The 20,505-nt window shown below is 35.5% G+C and overlaps 1 protein-coding gene across 1 annotated transcript in view; it reads left to right on the top strand.

The window, feature by feature from the left end:
- Positions 1 to 17,405, top strand: part of LOC113115289 (prostacyclin receptor-like) — a 37,243-nt gene extending 19,838 nt beyond the window's left edge. Inside the window, exon 3 of the mRNA XM_026282756.1 lies at positions 15,131 to 17,405. Coding sequence (XP_026138541.1) covers positions 15,131 to 15,424 — 294 coding nt within the window. The 3' untranslated portion in view covers positions 15,425 to 17,405. The remainder of the gene's footprint in view (positions 1 to 15,130) is intronic.
- The last annotated feature ends 3,100 nt before the right edge of the window (positions 17,406 to 20,505 follow it).

Here is a 20,505-nt window from a genome sequence, read left to right on the forward strand (position 1 = left end):
TATAAGCAGTTTTGTTTGATGTTATCACACGGGGTCAGGTTTTTCCTACAGACACTTGAGCTTCTGTGGTGATAAACTTATCTTGTGAGTGTTGGTTAAGATTGTTATCTGCTGCACTGTGGCTGAAATTGCAGTCGAATTCAGTTTGTATTAAACTTCTGTGCTCTACTTCTTTCCTTTACTGAAATGGATAATGTGGGTTAAACTGCTTTAGTCATTTCCTGGCTGAACTTTATGTGTAGCTGGTATCACAAAGTCAGCATCTACTCTTGCCCACATTTGATTTCACAGTGATTTTGGCAGTCATATATATATACTATATGTTTTATTTTAGTATCAGAGAGGTGATAGATATGAAAATATTCTCAAGTAAAAGTTGCATCACATTAATGGAGTTTAAAGAGAATAACTTAGAGGGATAGTTCACCCAAAAATGAAAATATGATGTTTATCTGCTTATCCCCAGGGCATCCAAGATGTAGGTGACTTTGTTTCTTCAGTAGAACACAAATTAGGATTTTTCGCTTCAGTCGTTGCAGTCTCTCAGCCGTACAATGCATGGCAAATGGTAACAGAATCTATGAGAGTAAAAAAAACATGCACAGACAAATCCAAATTAAACCTTGTGGCTTGGGATGACACATTGATGTGTAGAGACACAAAACGATCTGTCTGTGCAAGAAAATGAACAGTATTTATATAGTTTTTATTTATTTATTTTTTTACCTCTGATTCATGCAATGTCCGAACTGTTAAAAAGCTTGTGAACGTGTGTTCACAGCAGCAGGCGAGTTAGGCTTCGGTTTCTTCTGCTTTATGGCAGATCACAGAATTATAAGTGCATTACAGCCGCCTATTTCTCAAATGGACCACTGACACACTATCTACAATCTCAAATGGTCCACTTATCTTTGGGTGAACTATCCCTTTAAGTACAAGTAAAAGTACCAGTCTAAAAAAATGTATTGAAGTATAAGTAAAAAGTAGCTCATTTAAAACTTACTTAGTTACATTTTAACAGTGGGAGTGAGGCAAAAATAGGATAGGCCAAGTGTGTCAAACTCGGTTCCTGGAGGGCCACAGCCCTGCACAATTAGATATAACCCTAAATAAACACATCTGATCCAGCTAATCTAATCATTCAGGCTTATTTGAAAACTAAATGGTATGTGTGTCAAGCGTATGGTTGGGGGTTTGATTCCCCGGGAACACATGATAGGTAAAAATTGATAGCCTGAATGCACTGTAAGTCGCTTTGGATAAAAGCATCTGCTAAATGCATAAATGTAATTTAATTTAAATTTAATATAAGACATAAAATTTTGAATACTGAAATTATATATATATATATATATATATATATATATATATATATATAGACGGTTGACTCATTGAGAAACGAAACACCATCACGTTGTTCAGATGCAAAATTGTGCTATGGTGGTGTTTGGAATAATTTTTGCAAAAATAGACAATCTGGTGTCTAAATCTCAAGTTTCTTAATTAACTTCTTGTTTATTAAACTGTTGTAAAAAAAACATCTATATGTAATCATGCAGATTTTTGGAGGAAAAAAACAGCACTCTTAGGGCCCTATCTTGCACCCAGCGCAATTGACTTTGCACACCGACGCAAGTGTCATTCCTATTTTGCACCTGCGCAAAGCGCGCTTTTCCCTCCACAGAAGCACGTCGCTAAACTAGTGAATGAACTTGCGCTCCCTGGGCGGTTCAGCGCAAAAAAGGAGGCGTGTTCCGGCGCAAACAATCCCTGGTGCTATTTTGCTGTTCCATTAAACAATTGCGACACTGACCAGAAAAAACCTAGTCTAAAGTCAGTGGCGCGTTGCGCGTTGTTCATTATGCTATTTTAAGGGCGCATGCTTGACCATAATTTATAGCGTGCACAACGCGCATACACTTTGCTCATGTAATCTACACAGATGCAACAGTTATTTTTGCAAATCATAAATTGTTACACTAAAAAAATATTAACACATGAGATGACGGAAATCATTGTGGTGTGCCACGAAGATGTGAAAAAATAGGCATAAATATAGCTTACAAATTATTCAGGCTAATTGTATAGTAATTAAGGATCAGACCTGTTTGAGGTCATATATGTATATAAGGACATCTGACAAATTGGTTTGTCCGTCAGGAACCAGGAAAAAAATCGATGAAACAATTGTGGCTATTTCCTCCCACGCCTGTTTAACCGACTCTATTTTGGGTGGGTTTCTCCCATCGCCATACAACACAACTTCTCTGTCTTTCACTGCTCTTACAAGAACATCAGTCTCCTCGGCTGTGAACCGCTCCTGGCGTGCGCCTGGTAAATACGCCATAATAATAGCAATCCATAATGGAACTTGCGCACCTGCTTTTAAAGGGAATGTTGGATGACGCTCTGATTGGTTTATTTCACGTTACGCCCAAACCACACCTATGAATAATGAAGCTACTTCAGACCAACCCATTTTAGATTTGCGCCGGGCGCAAGAGCCATTTATCCCGCCGGGAAAATAGCAACAGCGCCGAGACCCGCCCACAAACTTACTTGCGCTTTGCGCTTTGACACTTGCGTTTCAGATCGTTAAAATAGGGCCCTTAGTGTGATGTTAATTTACTATATGAAATGATATAAATATTAAATTTTTTTGTATATATACATTAAATGCATTTTATCAGACTGAATCATGCAGTGAAAGAACGCAATCTAAATGCGCACACACACTATTCTAATCTACGGCTGTGTTCGAAGTGGCATACTTGCTCACTGCATGCTGCTTACTGCCCAGTACACAGTGTATACTGCCTACTATTTATTTTTCTTCTTTTTTTTAGAATAGTGTGTTAAACAGTATAGAATAAGCAACAAATGTCTCAGAGTACTCTGCTAAAGTGTTGTCACATGACAAAACATTAATTCAGCACAGCTGCTGTGGTTGTTACCGCACAAATAAATTAACCTTTTTTTTTTTACAAGGCTTGTTAATTAAGGATTCATACTAGTAAACAACGCTATATTGGCTATATTTCATAATTAATAGACTTTACATAGTGAACAGAACTAATAATTGTGTAAATAGTAGTTAGGTGGTAGATATTTCAGTACTGTAGTGCATTGGAGGGTGGAGTTAACCTGTTAACTGTCACCCGTCCGCTCTGTGGTACGCCTACATTTACTTCACTATATTACAATTAAATCTAATCTAATCTTGACAAACTATATATCGTTGGAAAGGTCTAAGACTCCCAATTATATATTTTATCAATGTTTTTGGTTAAAAATTATGTAGGAAAAGTAAGATTAATTTATGACAAGAGTGCACCCTCAAAAATCTACATTATAACAGGAATTTTGACCTTTGTTAAAAAAACAAGAGGACTTTGTTGCCCTTTTCTCTATCACATTTTAGAAATCATGAGAAATTATATATCAACTGAAAACTTAAAATCTCAAAATTCATCCTTTAAAACTCATTTAAAAATCAGACATTGCATTACCATGTAAATGGTACATCAATATCATGTTACGAAATGTTTTTATTCATGAATAATAAAAATTTAAGTTTGGATCGTGCAAGTCAATGTTCAAAAATATGAGTGACAGTTAAGGGGTTAATGTAAAAAGTTACTGCCAACAAATTATTTTATTTATTAATGCTGGGAAGTTTGGATCATTTTACCAACTCGGACCTTTGAGTCTTGCTCAGCAAAATAAACTAATCTTTTTTCGAGTCATTTTGTTCATTTTTATCAAAATATATTTAAAATGTTACGTGTTACTTCCCTAACATGTCTACTAGTACTTACTCAAACGTTGATCACACTACAAACAATAAAAAACTATAATGCTATAAGTAACAGAAAAGATGAATTAATTCATGTGGCAGCCCCATAAGCTTCAACCTATGCAGTCTGAGCCAGAAAGAGAATTGGCTAGTTCATCTATGAGTAGGGTTGGGTACCGAAACCCGGTGCCAATATGGAACCTGTATGAACCGAACCGAATCAGAAAGCAGATTTCGTGCCTCATTTCGGTGCCTCTTTAATGCCTGAGCGATCGATTGAAATATTTGTCCTGGTTCTACGAAATGTACACAAGAAGCATGGACATCGCTAGGCTTTTTTAAGTAGGGCTGTAGCATTTAGCTCCATAAACTGTACACAAATATTAGTTTACATTTCCAAACATTAATTTTTTCATTTGTCATTTTAATAATAATCTAATGAGTTGTTTCGAAAGCACAAGCAGTCTAAAAATCTGTCTGTGATTACATGAAGAAACAGATGAAACTGAGACAAACTAAATCCAGAAGATCTGTGGTTGTATCTCCGAGACTCTTGAAGAAACCTTCCTGCAAAGCTACCTGAAAAACAATGGGCAAATACTAATGTGCCTAAGACTAAGACTGCACAGTACTGTACTTTACAAATTACATTGTTGCTACTTTATAAAGAATGACCATACAGTCATTCACAGAAATGTTTAAATACGGTCAAAGCTTATGGGTCTATCACATGATGAATGAAAGACTCGAAAAACCCAATGACTCATATCTAGGGTTGGGTATCAATTGGGTTTTTTACGATACCAGTGCCATATCGATACTTTTAAAACAGTACCGGTTCATGAAACGATACTTAAAAAATAGCCACAAAAAACTATGGATGACATTGAAGAACATTTAAAATGTTTAAAATAAATCCATAGCTTTAACACACCCCTTGGATGCTCTCATTTCTCAAGTTGTGATTCCCTTACTCTAAGGCTAATAAAAATCTGGGTCATTGTTCAATAAATAACCATAAAATGAATGCTGACTGTAGACTGTATAAGGAGTTAACAAACCGGTGTGTATATTATTATTATTTTATTTTTTTGGCTTTATGATTTTAAATGTACTGCCTTAATGTTTTAATGTTTGTATTGTTTAATAACAATAAAAAACAGACTCTATAAAAGGCTTTAACCTATCGTTCGTTCTTTTGTCACGTGACGTGACAGCATTGGATAGAGAAATTAATTTACATGCTTCCTTACAAACGGGTGCAATGTCATTATTATTATCATCATCATAATTATCATCATTATAATTACTATTTACTCTTACAGTTACTGAATTTCTAGTCTCAAATTGTAGCTTTTTAGTTCTTACAATTTATAAATTTGTGTATTTCCGTCATGCTGGTTATTTTCAATACACTGAATGTTTTAACAAAGGTAATAAAGGTTGGTTATTATTAAGTCTCTTTCCAGCTCAGCTTGCATAGGTTAAAGCTTATGGGTCTGTCGCGTGATGAACGAACTACTCAAAAAACCCGAAGACTAATTTAGACTAATTCAACTAATCCGTTCTCTTTCCGGCTCAAGACTGCATTGACTGACACAGGTGAACTACTACTAGCAGAACAGAACCTATAGAATTCTGTGCATGCGCGACTGAACGAATCACTTTCCGAGATGACTCTATCTTTCCGAGTCCCATTAAAGATTTGTACAAAATGAACAAATCGTTCAAGAAAGACCCATTTTTTATATTATATTGCTTCAATATTTTTATTTTTCAATATCTTTGAAATAAACTGTACTGTTTAAAGCACTATAGCGATAAAGGTGACATCATTTGACTTGTTCGGAAACGTGCTGTAGAGATTAAAGTACCATTTATGTCCTACTTGCGATATTGTTTTTAGATACACAGTGATAGTTTGTAGTTTACAGTAACATGTATGTATAAAAGTGTTTTATAATTACTATTCCCCATCTCCAGTTCACTCACACATTTGAAGATGAAACATTACACGGAGCGCGTTGCGTTCTGGGAAACAGTATCCCATGCAGTGTCTACAGATGCATACATAAAGTTTCAGCAAATGTAGCAGGTCATTCGTGCATTCCATGCATACAGAACATTCACTTACTATCAACAGTATACACCCCACATACTGGGGGATAAAGGGGCTTCACAGTGTCAAATTCTCTGTCCTAACTCTTTGAGGTAGAAATGGTTTTCCCCCTTTTTGTCTTCTTATCTTTGTAGATGTTGTTTTGTCAAAACCATAATTTTTTTACAGACTATCTGGAGCAGTCTACTCAGTTGTGTTACATTAAAAGGTCTTCATTTGAAGTCGTCTCAAGACTCAAGAACAAAGAAACCACATGGAAATTTGTGTTCGGGTACATGCTAATGTGTAATGTTGATCCAAAAACCATGTTCATGGTTGAGGTTTGTTTATGTCTCAAGGTGAACTGTCAATCAAAGGCCGAGGTGTTTTCTGAAGATAATCTGTAATGAGGTTTTCACAATCTTTTCCAGTCTCCATTTCTAATATTTCACAGGTCACATTAAAGCAAATGAGCCTCTACAGTGCAATCTGCATACACTAATGATTTTAGATAAGTGCTGGTGTGTTTTTTTTAAATTTCCATTCTCTAATTCTTGTTTTCTGAATGACACTACGCCTAATTGGAGTCTCATGTGTAAAAAGTTCAGAGCTGAATTCATTCTCTTAATATGTTGGAGGTTCATCTACACTTAAATGGAAAACATGAATGGTTCTCAGTGCAGCATTTTAATCCAGCTTTATGCAAATGAGTGAAAAAAAAAAAAAAACTTGTTCCAGTTCATTAGTCATGGCTAACAGTTTGAAAAAGTATGATTTTTTTTTTCTTCCAAAGTGACTTTTATTAGTTCCCCAGACAGCATCATAGTGTTGGCCCAGAACCGGGGCCAATCTGGGCCGGATCTGGGCCGACACTGGTTGCTGTCTAGGTTACGTCTTGCCAAATCTGATGACTGCTTTCAGAAATGTGGTAAGAAAGAAAACAAATATGATATAAATCACACACTTTAGCTGTGTTCTAATTAAAGCAAACACAGTTTACAGCCCTGAAATGGTAATTCCAACACAAATGTTACGAACAATTGACCATTAAGAGTTTAGCAGGTTTTTCAGGTCACCGACTGCAAAACCTATAAAAATATTTAGATTTTCACATTATCTTAAGAAAATATGTTTGCCTTCCAAAACTTGCAGCCATGTGTTTGCTGAGTGTTGTGCAAGGTATACTCGTTTATCTTTGGTTACTGTGTGGTTGCTTGTTCTGAGTCATGTTTGGGGCATTACTAAGTGTTTGCTATATGGTTGCTGCTTACTAGCTCAAGTCACATTTCTTTATGATAATTTATGACTGCCTGACTGCCTCATTCAGTGCACGTCAATTGGATTTTTCACCTGTTTTTATTGTCCCGCAGCAAAAATAGAAAGTGTGATTCCTTACTTTGGGTGACAGGTTTATTCGGAGAACTTCAAATTGCTTGCAGTGAAACAGACTCACCCTGACACAGAAACAGAAATGTATTTTACTTTTGTAATGGTGCCAGGAATGGCTTAGCACACATGGACTGACAAAAAAGTGAAGGAACAAAAGAGAAGAAGGCAATGTTGCTCAAGGAGTCATAGACAGGGAGGGTTGTGAAATGAATGGTCGTCCATTTCTTCTATTTTTTTCTTGTTTTAAGTGGTCGAACAGGCCTGGGAGGATATGAGACTACGCCACGTTCCTGTTTTGCCGCTGGCTAATGTTGAGGTTTGCACGTGGCCATTCATCCACCTTCATTTGTGTCAGTATTACCTGAATTCTCATTTGACTCTGCAGTAAATGTCTTTTTAATAATTTAATTCATTTTATAGTGAAACATTATCTAATTATCAAGGACAGAAAAGCATAATGTGTTACCGACTTCCTGCTATTTTGGGAACTGGTAGGTGCATAAAGTAGGTTAGATGTTATTGTGTTTCATATTCAACTTGTGAAAAGTCAAATGACTTATAAGATGTTTTATGTGCGTAAATGTGGCTTGTGCACTTCCATGCAGTTATCACTTAGACAGAAACTTGTGGTACAAGAGATAACTGCTGCAGACTGTTTCGTTATGAGCAAGGCTTTTCAGGAAAATATGTAATAGTGAAGCCAAAGATGTGCAGTCACCTTTGCACTGTCTTTGAACATTGAGGCAGAGTGTTCCATTATATCCAGCTATACATTATTAGAAGTCTCTGTATTTCAAATGAAAAACAAAACAAAAAAAATGTTAAGACAAAAGATAAATTAGAAATTAAAATTTGTCATGGGGAGTCAAAAGAAAGGCCATCATGGGCCAACTTTGGCATGCAGGCTTTGGTTTGGACACCATCAATACAAGTTTGAATGCGCATCTTGCCAAACTTTTTTCTTCCCTTTTAAATCTAATTTCATGTCAGAAAGTAATTTTGTTTTCTAGTGGTTTTTAATTATTTAAATACCTCAAACTGTATATGCAATAATGACGTATAAATTATATGTGTTTATTAAATCGTGTCCATCACTCTACATTTTCTGAAAGCATGGCATAACTGTTTTTCAAGGTTTGCTAGTGACCAGGGCTTGACATTAACTTATTTGCTCACTAGCCAATGTGGCTAGTAGTTTTCCTACATTTTTGATGTTGTGAAATTACCTGATAAAAGTTGACCATGGCGTGCTAATATTTACTTGAACTAGATTTACAACCCTTTTAAATGTTAAACCACTGTACACAGCCAAATCAAGACTACATAAATGTATAACAATAAAGGTTTATTAAAAACGAAAAAAAACAAAAAAAAACATTTAGCATTAGAAACACTGTCTGTTTAAATATCAGAATCAGACTCAGGATTACTTTATTTAAACACACTGGGAAATTGTTTGTTACAAGTTGCAATGGAAAGTAGGTCAGTCTCGAAAAACCTCACGAAAAATGCATGCCATAGTTCGGACAAAATTTATTTTATATCTACATCAAAATTTGAAGGGAACGTTCCTCTCATCATTAAGAAAACATTTCAGTTTGTGTCATTTTTGTGCTCAGGTCCTAATAATGAATGCTGGTTAGGTTGCAACCCTCTATGGACACCTTGGCGATTGGATCGCCAGACTGATTGATACTTGTAAAATTTCACAGTTTTTTAAAATACACTTTTAACATCAGTCAGTCAAGCTTTATAATAATCAAGTATTATTTAATATAACTTAAGTAATTAAAAGTAAATTTGATTACCATGTTTGAATGCATATTAGTAATTTTAACTGAACATTTTAACTTAAGAGGTGGTTGTTTTTCTGTCATTCAGTGTTTCTGACAAAAATAAAATGGGAAAAAACTAACAAAATACTGATAGGATTATAATGATATGAATTCTAATAATAAGAACTTCAAAACACACTGAGCATTACTAAAGATTAATCAACTGCTGGATTCATGAATATTAATCAGGTTTTGTGCGTTCGCTTGAACTGATTTGCTGAAATCAAACAGGGACGATAATAGGTGAGTGTCAGCCAATGAGATTGTCATTTGCGCATTATCTCCACCCACTACCGGAAAACCCAGCTGTTCTTAAAAGCTCAAGACTTCCATAGGAACACTGTTATTTAGACAGTAACTAAGAATATTTTTTAAATGTAGCACATCATTTCACTCACTCTCTCTCTCTCTCTCTCTCTCTCTCTCTCTCTCTCTCTCTCTAACTCTCACTTGTGTTAATACTCATGGGAGTTGTAGTGTCGTAGTGTCACACTGCAATAAGTCTTAACAGCTTAAACACTATAATTATTCAGCCCGCCAAAGTGGCTAGTTAAAGTCACTGTGCTACCCGCCACGAGCAAAATCCACCCGCATTTGGCAGGTTGGCGGGTGTTAATATCAAGCCCTGCTAGTGACACATTTTTAATGACTCAGAAAGTACAAGGGAAAGTACACAGATGCCAGTAGGCCGTTGCAGAAGAGAGTGGAGGGAAATGATGATATCTAATGCGAGTGATGGAAAAACACTCCTTAGAGCTGGGCGGGTTGATGGATGACTCTGGAAGTGGTGATGGAGAACTCTGTGTTTATATATGGAGTGGTAAAAACCCTGAGGAATTTGTGCATTAAGGTTATTTTTGGCAATCTCAATAAGCACAGCATTCTAACTCTCAGTTGTAGGGAAATTCAGTAAATTTGTCAAGATATGTCTGCTCTAGCAATGCTCACACTTTCAGAATTGCTCATTTGGCCTCATAACACATCAAAGCACTGCAAGTTCACAAGTCCACAGGTGAAAGACAAGCCACGTAGTTTAAAGTAGGCCATAAATATATGAAAACAGGAAATGATCACTTGTGGGAGTTTTTTCTTTGATTGTTTCAGTGAAATGAGCAAATTCATTTTTGTCTTGAGAATAGGTTCAATGAGGTCAGACTCCTGTGTTTAAAATGATCTGATCTTTTTAATAAACTGCTTGTAGGAAATGATTCTTCCTTTACAGTCTGTGCACTTCAGTTGTTTTACGCACTGATAAAAAGATCTGATGCTGCCACATTTTGTCCTTTCTAAATTTGCACGGCGAATACCTGAAATTTAAGTAGCGGATAAATAAATAAATAAATAAATAAAACTGTAACATAGTGCCATGGAGGAGTCAAATGTTGCAGCTGTTAACCTCATGGGTCTGAGAGAGGGCTGGATTTTTTTTTACTATTAGTGGATTTTCTAATGTAAGTGATCTTTGTCCTCAGGGTTTTTATGATTAGTTCACCAAAATATGAACATTTTGCCATCATTTACTCACTTTCATGCTGTATGTTTAACTTTCTGTGGAGCACAAATTGTTGACAAGATATTTGGTACTGCAGCCAATCAAAATTTTACTGAACGTTCATTTTTAAAGATATCAACCTTCAATTTGGACCACAACTGATCTGATTTTCATTCAGTTTTAGAGTGATACATGTTTTGGAAAATATATATTTAATATAGGACTTATAAATAGTATTTTTGTGTTTTTTTTTTTTACAAAAAATTAAATTCTGTAACTTTTTATTTTTTATTTTTACTTGTTAATATTTTTCTTCAGCAACAATCTGCAAAGTATCTAAAGTGTCTACTAAAAATAATTTAGTACCATAACCATTTATCGTATATATATATATATATATATATATATATATATATATATATATATATATATATATATATAAAGTTATCGAATCTAGATATAGTATTCATTTCATTAAAAAAAAAAAAAAAATTAAGAGGGTTAAATTATATTTCACAATATTACTTAAATGCATAACAAATAAATGCAGCCTTGGTAAGCCTTAGAGACTTCTTCCTTAATTAAAAAAACAAAATCTAAATAACACCACACATTTGAATGGTAGTGACGCAGACCTAAGTCAATTTTGTTGTTTGTTTTGGGATGCAGTTCATGTGAAGTTCTCCCAAACAAATTAAACATCACTGCTCACATATAATTTGCATGCTCCTGGTCACACTTTTCTCCAAATAAATGACCTTTGGAGAGCAACTTGCATTCTCACAAACACAAAACGGCACTGTGTGAGTGAAAAGTTTGGATGGTAAATCCGAAAGGACAGACTCTGCCTTTTGGATGCCACACATGGCATGATTTGCGACCTACCGGAGCGATTAACACAAGTGCTGGAAGACCATATAAGGTCCTAAGGACATGTAGGGGAATGTGGCGGGGTGTGTTTGCTGTGCTGTTTTGACAACGAGAGATGCTGACAAGTGATGACAGCCAGAGCCGGTGGTACCGGGTGGCAATTTATGTGCCCCGAGACATGAAAACCTACCATGAATTGTTTGACACATCAGTGACAGGGTCATTTGCATCACTTATGGCTTACTAATATGTTTTATACCATAATCGCGGGATGAAATGACACAAAGAACAGCCAATGTGCTGATCTATCAAGGATTTTTGGCTCCCTCAGCATCCAGGACACTTTCAGGTGTCAAGCATTGAGTCTCAACACATCTGTGATGATGGAATATAAACGATGACATCATCACAGTTCAGCAGCTATAGACCGTGCTGAAGATTTCTTCCAAACGCAAACAGTAGCAGTTCATGTCAGCAGAGAAACTATGCAGATCTTCCCAAATCATTTTTCTCAAATATCTGGGTTCAGAAATGATGTCTGTTTAGAGTTTATGACTTTTTACACTTGAAATTATGAACCCAGTGTCATTATGGAAGTAGGGATCCACCGATATTAAAGGGATAGTTCACCCCAAAATTAAAATCTGATGTTTATCTGCTTACTCCTAGGGCATCCAAGATGTAGGTGACTTTGTTTCTTCAGTAGAACACAAACTGAGATCTTTAACTGAAACCGTTGCAGTCTGTCAGTCTTATAATGTAAGTGGATGGAATTCACACTAAAACATACAATAAAACAAAAACATAGACAAAACCAAATAAAATCCTGCGGCTCGTGATGACACATTGATGTACTGTATAAAGACACAAAATGATTGGTCTGTGCAAGAAACTGAACAGTATTTATATTGGGTTTTTTTAACCTTTGATTCACACAATGTGCAAACTGTTCAAACTCTCCTATGTGTGTCCTTCTGAGCTCAGGAGGACGAGTTTAGGAGAGTTCGAACTGTTTGGACATTATGTGAATCAAAGGTAATGTAAATACTGTTCAGTTCCTTGCACAGACCTCTTGTTTTGTGTCTTTACACATCAATGTATCATCACGAGCCGCAGGGTTTAATTTGCTTTTTTTTGTGTATGTTTTTTTTTTTTTTTATTGTGTGTTTTAGACGTGATTTCCATCCACTTACATTATAAGACTGATAGACTGCAAAGGTTTCAGTTCAAAACTCATTTTGTGTTCAACTGAACAAAAGTCACCTACCGTACATCTTGGATGCCCTGGGGGTAAGCAGATAAACATCACATTTTCATTTTTGGGTGAACTATCCCTTTAAAACGATACTATATAATTATTTTCATGTAATGGCTGAAAACGCCATATGCAATGCTAGTTACATTCTGTAATCAGATTACTTTTTTCAGATAGATAGATAGATAGGACTTACGATTTGTAGTTGTTTTTATAACTTAACTTCAATCCAGAGATAAATGTGTTATGAGAAGTCACAGGTGTTACCTGAAAGAGAGAGAGGGAGAAAAAACAATCAGTGCAAGATTGCATCAACAAAATGCATCCAGTTTTTCACACAAAGCTGCCAACTTTAGTAGATTTAGTCTCATCTGGCTGTATATTAAAGCTCTGAAGCAAGATGTCATCTCAGTAAAAGTAAGGCAGCATCTGGACCTTAAATATTAGCTGATACTTTAGCCTCTCTAATTTTGATATTTTATCAGCAACAAAGCCACATATGGGAAATAAAATGAATTGCCAACATATCATTTGCTATCGATCTCTTGGCAAGAAGAGAGCAACAAAATGTTCAGAAGGCTAACGACCATTTAGAGCGACTAAACATCATTTTCCTGGCATTGATGGTTGACGCTTGTGTATAAAATAATATTTTATTGGCTAAACATTGTTGCTAGCCTATAATAGAAATCATTTTTTATATTGGACATTTGCAGATTATGTCAGATAAAACAATCAGTCAGTTATGTCCTGTCCGTCCAAAGGCAATGGGGGAAAAAATACTTCTTTTGGCAGGATGAAAAACAATATAACTTAAATTTGGGATAAATTATACACCAAAAGTGAATAATGTGACAATACTAGACTATTATCTTCATAATGAAGTACAGTTATTGAGTTTTAGAGAAATATTTTAGGAGAAATGTAAATGTAATCATTTTAAAATGTAGTAGTAGTAATAATAGTGTTAATAATACTAGTAACAATATTAATAACTTAAATAATAATGCAGTTCAGTTGTGCAATTAATCAGTTTAAAGTTTTAAAACAAGGTGGCAGAAAAAAGGCCAAACCATCAAACTGCAATATTGGTATCAGCAGATGCTGTTCTGCTTACAGTATAATGATGAAAATCTGTTCATGGCATTTCCATAATGAAGGTTCGTACACAGTATGTGAGGGTAGCCATTCAATTTATGGTGATTTGATTTAACAGCCACTCTCGTTTTCATTTTCAGTGTCATAGATGTTACATTTGAAACAAAGGTGTATTTAATTTGGTTGGATGTGAGATCTAAATGTGAAATTGGTTAAGGAACGAGATGTCTGGAATTTAAAACATGCCTTGATTTCCTCTTTTGAAGAAAACATGTCAGAATTGAGGAAATGGATCATTTTCGTGCACATGAAATGTACAAAACAGTTTTTTTTGCCAAAATTTTAATGACTGCTGTTTAGCATTTGATAGATGATCTTTATACATCCTACGCAACAATTAAAATCAGAGCCAGTGTAATGGTGGGAATAAGTTCTCTTGAGAATAGTGAAACGAGACGCTCCACATCTGCTGTGTTTCCTCTCATCTACAGCTGTAGTGTTGGATTGTGAGATTTAGTCCAAACACTCGTGACCTGCTGAATATTTATTGCAGAAAATGTGGAACTGATAAAAACACAGTCATTCAAAGGAGTTTCTGCAGGAATGCTGTGCCATTCCTCGTGGTTTCAGTGAAAACTTGCTTTGTCTTGAAATTGTGTAGCCTACTTTTGACCCCTTTCCAGAATATAGTGCAAACCATGCAACAATAAAACAAACAAACAAAAACCCCCCCAAAGAATATATTTTCCACATCTACTTCTTGAAATCATGTGGTTGTTATTATTATACATATAAAGTTATTGTTTTGTCTTTGGATTACTTGTAGACTATGGTAGTCTGATACTTTTGGAGAGAACAATAAGGTACAATACATTTCACATTATACCACATATGCCATCTGGAATATAATTAAATCATTTTAATGTCATACTAAAGTGTCAACCACTGTTAGACACATCAGTTTGGCGTCTACTTCACAAATACTTAAGAATTGTGACTGGGAACAGATTTGCACATTTGGACTCGTCACAAAAAAACAAGACTTGATGCTTGAGTTCATCAGATTTCCAACTTTTACAATTTATTTTCCACTCTGATCTGTCATTTTAATCTTTGACAATAGCAAAACATTGCAAAAAATACTGAAGTGTTTGCAGCTGTCTGGTTATAAGGCACACAAATCCGTGACAAACTGCTTCCCGATACTTGACACAATTACATTGCAATACGTGATAGTTGGCAATGGTCTTGTTTATCTCCCACTGTTCTAAATGCGCTCTCTCTCTCTCCTCCTCAGATCTGTGGCTTTGTGAATGCTATTAGCCCGGTTGGGAATGATGAGCTGAACCTAATGGCTTTCCGGTTCTATGCATTTAACCCCATCTTGGACCCCTGGATCTTTATCATCTTCCGTAAGGCGATCTTTCACCACATCCGGGCATTCTTCCGCTGCTGCTTCCCCAGAGACTCAGTGAAGACCGCAGCTCAAAACTCCCTGTCCCTCCCCATGGAGGCTGGAGATGCCAAACACAGCTCCAACATCCAGACTAAGAAACTTAGTCTACTGCAGCCTCCCCCAGTGAAGCCTTGATGATCATGGATGCACTTATGATGGCGTGTAATGAGATTTAAGAAGGACAATGAGACCTAGAAGCCTGAAAACACTGCTTCAATGTACCTTGTGGTACTAAGAACCAAATATAAAAGCATGGATGTCAAAGGACCCGTTTTCTTCTCCATTGGCGATGGATGGGAAATATTTTGTAAATATGTGCACCAATACTCATCACTAAACAGGCTCTTTTGTGCAAGTAAACCACAGAAGTTGACAAATGAAAAGAGTATAAAGACAAAAAACCAATGTCCAATGGACCAACGTCCATTTGGGGAACTGGCACATACCACAAGTGTACCAATAAACACCAAGCATAGGACATCATGAACTATGAGAAGATGAAGCTGACCACCAACTTGCTCAGTAATAGACTAATGGAAGGGGAAGCCTTCATTTATAGCAGAGCCACTGAATATATTAAAAGTTAATAACCACATGCAACAAGATATGGGGTGGAAAACACTTAGCATATATCACTATAACGCTTTAAAGGTTAACGTCCTTCTAAAACCAGCACAGTTTTATGCAAACCCAAACTGCAGTGCCCAGGGTTTGCTCTGTGACAAAATATGTGCTGGACTGTTACAGCTGTCTCATTAAATATTCATACAGCTTGGTTTGTTTTCATAATCTGAAGGAAGCAGTTAAAGCATCAAACAGTGAAGGTGATTGCATTAACTCATGAAGAAACATTTCCACAGAAGTTATTAAAGAGCTTATTAATCGTTGTTCATACATTTTCAGCAAATTAGATGACATGTACAATTTAAAACAATTCAGAATTTATTCAACATAAAAAAAGTGAGAAACAAAGTTGAATATAACTACTAAATATTGTAGAAATATATAAATAAACTTGAATTCAATTGAATTATTGATACCAGGTAACAATTTCAGATGTTTAAAGATGTTAAAAGAATAATTGGTATTAACTCATACTAGATATAATACCAAGTGCTTTTGGAAGAGCGCAATTGTTGAAAATAAAAAAAATTACATTTCATTTATTTCATAGAGGTATGCATGAATAGCTCGTTTAATTTAACTGTAATAATTTAATGTACATAATAAAAATAAATGACTGTAAGATCATAACCAGGTGCGATTTTAACAAATAGCTGTGTCGTTTAGGAGTTTAGACCAATAAGATTGCACCCTGGGCGGGGCTCCCCAGCCACTAAAATAGAAAACAAGCGATCAGCTTGATTAGAACAAAATTTTACATTAAAGAGATGGCTTCTATCTCTAGATTCTTTAGCATGTCATGTTTGTTAGTATATGATGTTAGAGGAAAGACTTCTGTATAGTGTAAATACATTTGACCATACAGTATGTTTCTAATTCAGTTGATGTATACAGTTTAAACTATTATTAACACAATGCATGTTTTCTTCCATATTTGCTTTCAAAGACTGATATCACCCTAAATGTTTCATTCACAAACATGAATATCTGTCTTAAAAATACATACATACAGTAAGGTACGTTGTATGATTACTGAAAACATTTATATACTCTGTTTGAAGCTATCTGCAGCTAAAACTGCCGCCGCTATAGTACATTGGTCTGTTACAAAACATGAATACCAAAAATGGACAGTTTCATGCTTTACTAGGGTCATTCTCAGGAAACATTGCAAGAAAATAAATTTTCATTTCATTTGAAAATTTTACTCTGCAACCTTAAAGAAATCATAATTTCCCACCTTAGACCCGAATTGTTATTTAGCTATAATTTTGTCAAATTGTTATTAGTTATTTATTATTTACTAGCTCTATGGCTAAACATAAAGTGATAATTTATTTTCCAGGTGAAAAAACAATTGCACTTCATAATGTATTAAAGTTCTGTATTTTTGCGCACAAATTTTGTACTTAAGGGATAGTTCACTCTCAAATAAAATTTTGATATGTTTTAGCTTACCTCAAGGACATCCAAGATGTAGGTTTCCTCAGTATTTCCCATTTTGATATTTTTAGGTCCAACCGTTCTTGTCTGTGACTCACATAATGGATGTCTATGGTCACCACCACAAAGAGCATGCACAGAGGAGTCAAAATTAAACAATTCCCCATCGTAAGTACACATTGAGTACACATTGATGACCTAAGACACGAAAAGAGCGGTTTGTGAAAGAAAACGAACAGTTTTTATATCGTTTTTACCTCTTGTACACAACCACGTCCAACTGATCTGAGTGCACGAGTGCTTCCCGATGTGACGTGCGCACGCGATCTGGCTTTAGTCTGTGCAAGCGCGGAAAGCCCCGGATGTGATCTCTCGCGCACGCACATCACTCATTGTTTACCAAACGCTACGCCACCAATCTGAAATATACTGCAGTAATTGTAATTAATTAATTTGTTTATAATGCACCCTATAATCGTTGCGTTTATAATAAAAATACAACACATTACTCACTCTATTGGCAGCGTGCCATTGGGTCCCTCTGGCATTGGACGTCGCCTCCAGTTTATATGTGGCAAACTAAACACAACGTGCAAAACACTGGGTCTCAACAGCAGAGAAAACTAAAGATCTTCAGTCAGGCAGGTAGGTGTGTGATGTGATACTGTCAATGTCCTCGTCGTCGTCTTGTAGTTTTTCCATTCGTGACAACATAGCTCTCCACTTCTGTTGGCATCTCACAACACTTGCTACTAAAACACCACCAATTTTGAAGAGATCTCTGTCTCTGAGGCTTGAAGACGTGCTGCTGCAGGGGATCGCTCCTGAGTTCTTGGTCTGTGTATTCTGGTTCAAATAAATATGGTTGTGAAAAAAATTCAACATTGTCTATGGATATATTGAAATAGTCTTCCATTGCAATTTCCTGTACGTCTAAATATGTTTAGATCTTCACAGTGAAAGGTAAAACTTCCGAAATCTGTGTAAACCGTAGGGTGTACATGTAAACAATGAGTGATGTACAAGCGCGAGAGATGGCTTCCCGCTTTCCGCGCTTGCACAGACTAAAGCCAGATTGCGCGCGCACACGTCACATCAGGAAGCACTCGTGCACTCAGATCAGTTGGACGTGGTTGTGTACAAGAGGAAAAACGATATAAATAATGTCCGTTTTCTTACACAAACTATCTCTGTATTTAAAAAATTTATTTAGTCACCACTTGTATTACACTTGAGTGAGAACTAAAAAAATTTTAAATACAGAGATATTGGGCCCTAAAATACACCCGGCGAAATGCGCCACAAGGCACAGTGCAAGTGTGTGTGCTAGTTTCAGTCCGGCGCCATTCACATTTTCCCATCCAGTGCCACATTGTGTAATTAGCAAATGCATTTGTGCTCATTTGTGCGCCCATGTGAATGCTGGTCTAAAAAAGAGGTGTGTTCAGGCGCATTCCTGGCGCAATGCTAATTTAAGGAGCTGAAAATAGACTTCGCCATAGACCAACTCAAACCTGGTCTAAAGTCTGGCCCAATGTTTTTTCTTTGTTAATTTAAAGAACGTGTTCGTATAGGCGGGTCCTCAACGCTCGTACACACTGCTTATTAAATACAGGGATGCAAAGCAGCACACAAACATGCCAAATATTAATATAAATAAATATTAAAAAGTAAAGGATTAAAGGATTGCAATGCATAAGAATTTTTTATAGACTAATATATGTATATATATATATATATATATATATATATATATATATATATATATATATATATATATACACACATGTATATATATATATATATATATATATATATATATATATATATATATATATATGCCTACATATCATAATGAACAGTTATTTATTTGCTTGCACACAAGCAGCTCCGGAGACGCTTTCTGTCTTTGCGCTGGCCAAATTCCGCCGTGTAAATAGTAAATCCGTCATGGCGCGAGTGCAACTGGCTCTTAAAAGGAATGGAAGATGAGATTCTGATTGGTTTATTGCATGCTACGGCCAAAAAACACCCACAAAAAAGACCATGCGTGCCAACCGTTTTTTCGTTTTTAAACTGGCAAAAGTGGATTTGGACACGCCCTTAGTGCACCTGCGCCGTGCGCTTTACACTTTGCATTTAGATTAAATTAAAAATGTAATTTATGCATTTAGCAGATGCTTTTATCCAAAGCGACTTACAGTGCATCCAGGCTATCATTTTTTACCTATCATGTGTTCCCAGGGAATCGAACGCCCAACCTTGCGCTTAAAAGCACAGTGCTCTACCAATTCAGCTACAGGAACACATTTAGTTTATTAAAATACCGCCCATCATGTTAAAGATGCATTTTAGTTCATATTCATGGTGTTCCAAAATAGCACAGTTGAGTACACTTGGATGAAAAGTTTATCTTTTGAAGTACAAAATAATCATTTTTAGTATATTAAGTACAAAATGAGTGCGCAAAAATAAAGCACTTTAAATACATTATGGAATACATACAATACATTATTTTTTAACCTTATCACAGTACAAATGCAATTTATTTACAATTTCAATAAATAACAATATATTCTGGTAGTATTGCTCAGTTTTGTTGTGCCTTGAGATAAATCATACATTACACTGAGAAAAAAAGATATAACCCACACAACAATTATTTTATTTAACGCCGTTACAGAGAAAATGTTTCAGGGTTGAAGTGCAATATGTGTAATAATAGCTTTAGCTTGACTAGCAATTCTAATAATATTATTAGTGTTGTTACATTTTTAATATTATTAGTATTTTATTGTGAAAAAAACTAAGACAATTAAGAAAATATTCTCAGAAAATATATAAAACATTTTAGAACATAGCACTTTCATTTGATAAAAGGCAAAACATTTTATTATTTTAAAGTAACAGTGTTGAATGGGATCATTCTAATTCATATATATTTTTATTTTTATTACGTTTGCTCTAAAAAGGTAAAACTAAGAAATAATGTTCATAAATTCAGTATCCTGTCATGGGATCACATTTATCACAACTTTTTTTTCCTGAGAATGACCTAACAGTCTATATAGTGTTCAGGAGTATCAGTAAGTTTAACTAACTAAACAAACTAATTAACTGAGGTCATGCAGCATCGTTGTAGACAGCGT

The sequence above is a fragment of the Carassius auratus genome, chromosome 15, assembly GCF_003368295.1.
Source record: "Carassius auratus strain Wakin chromosome 15, ASM336829v1, whole genome shotgun sequence".
In the NCBI taxonomy this organism is placed as follows: Eukaryota; Metazoa; Chordata; class Actinopteri; order Cypriniformes; family Cyprinidae; genus Carassius; species Carassius auratus.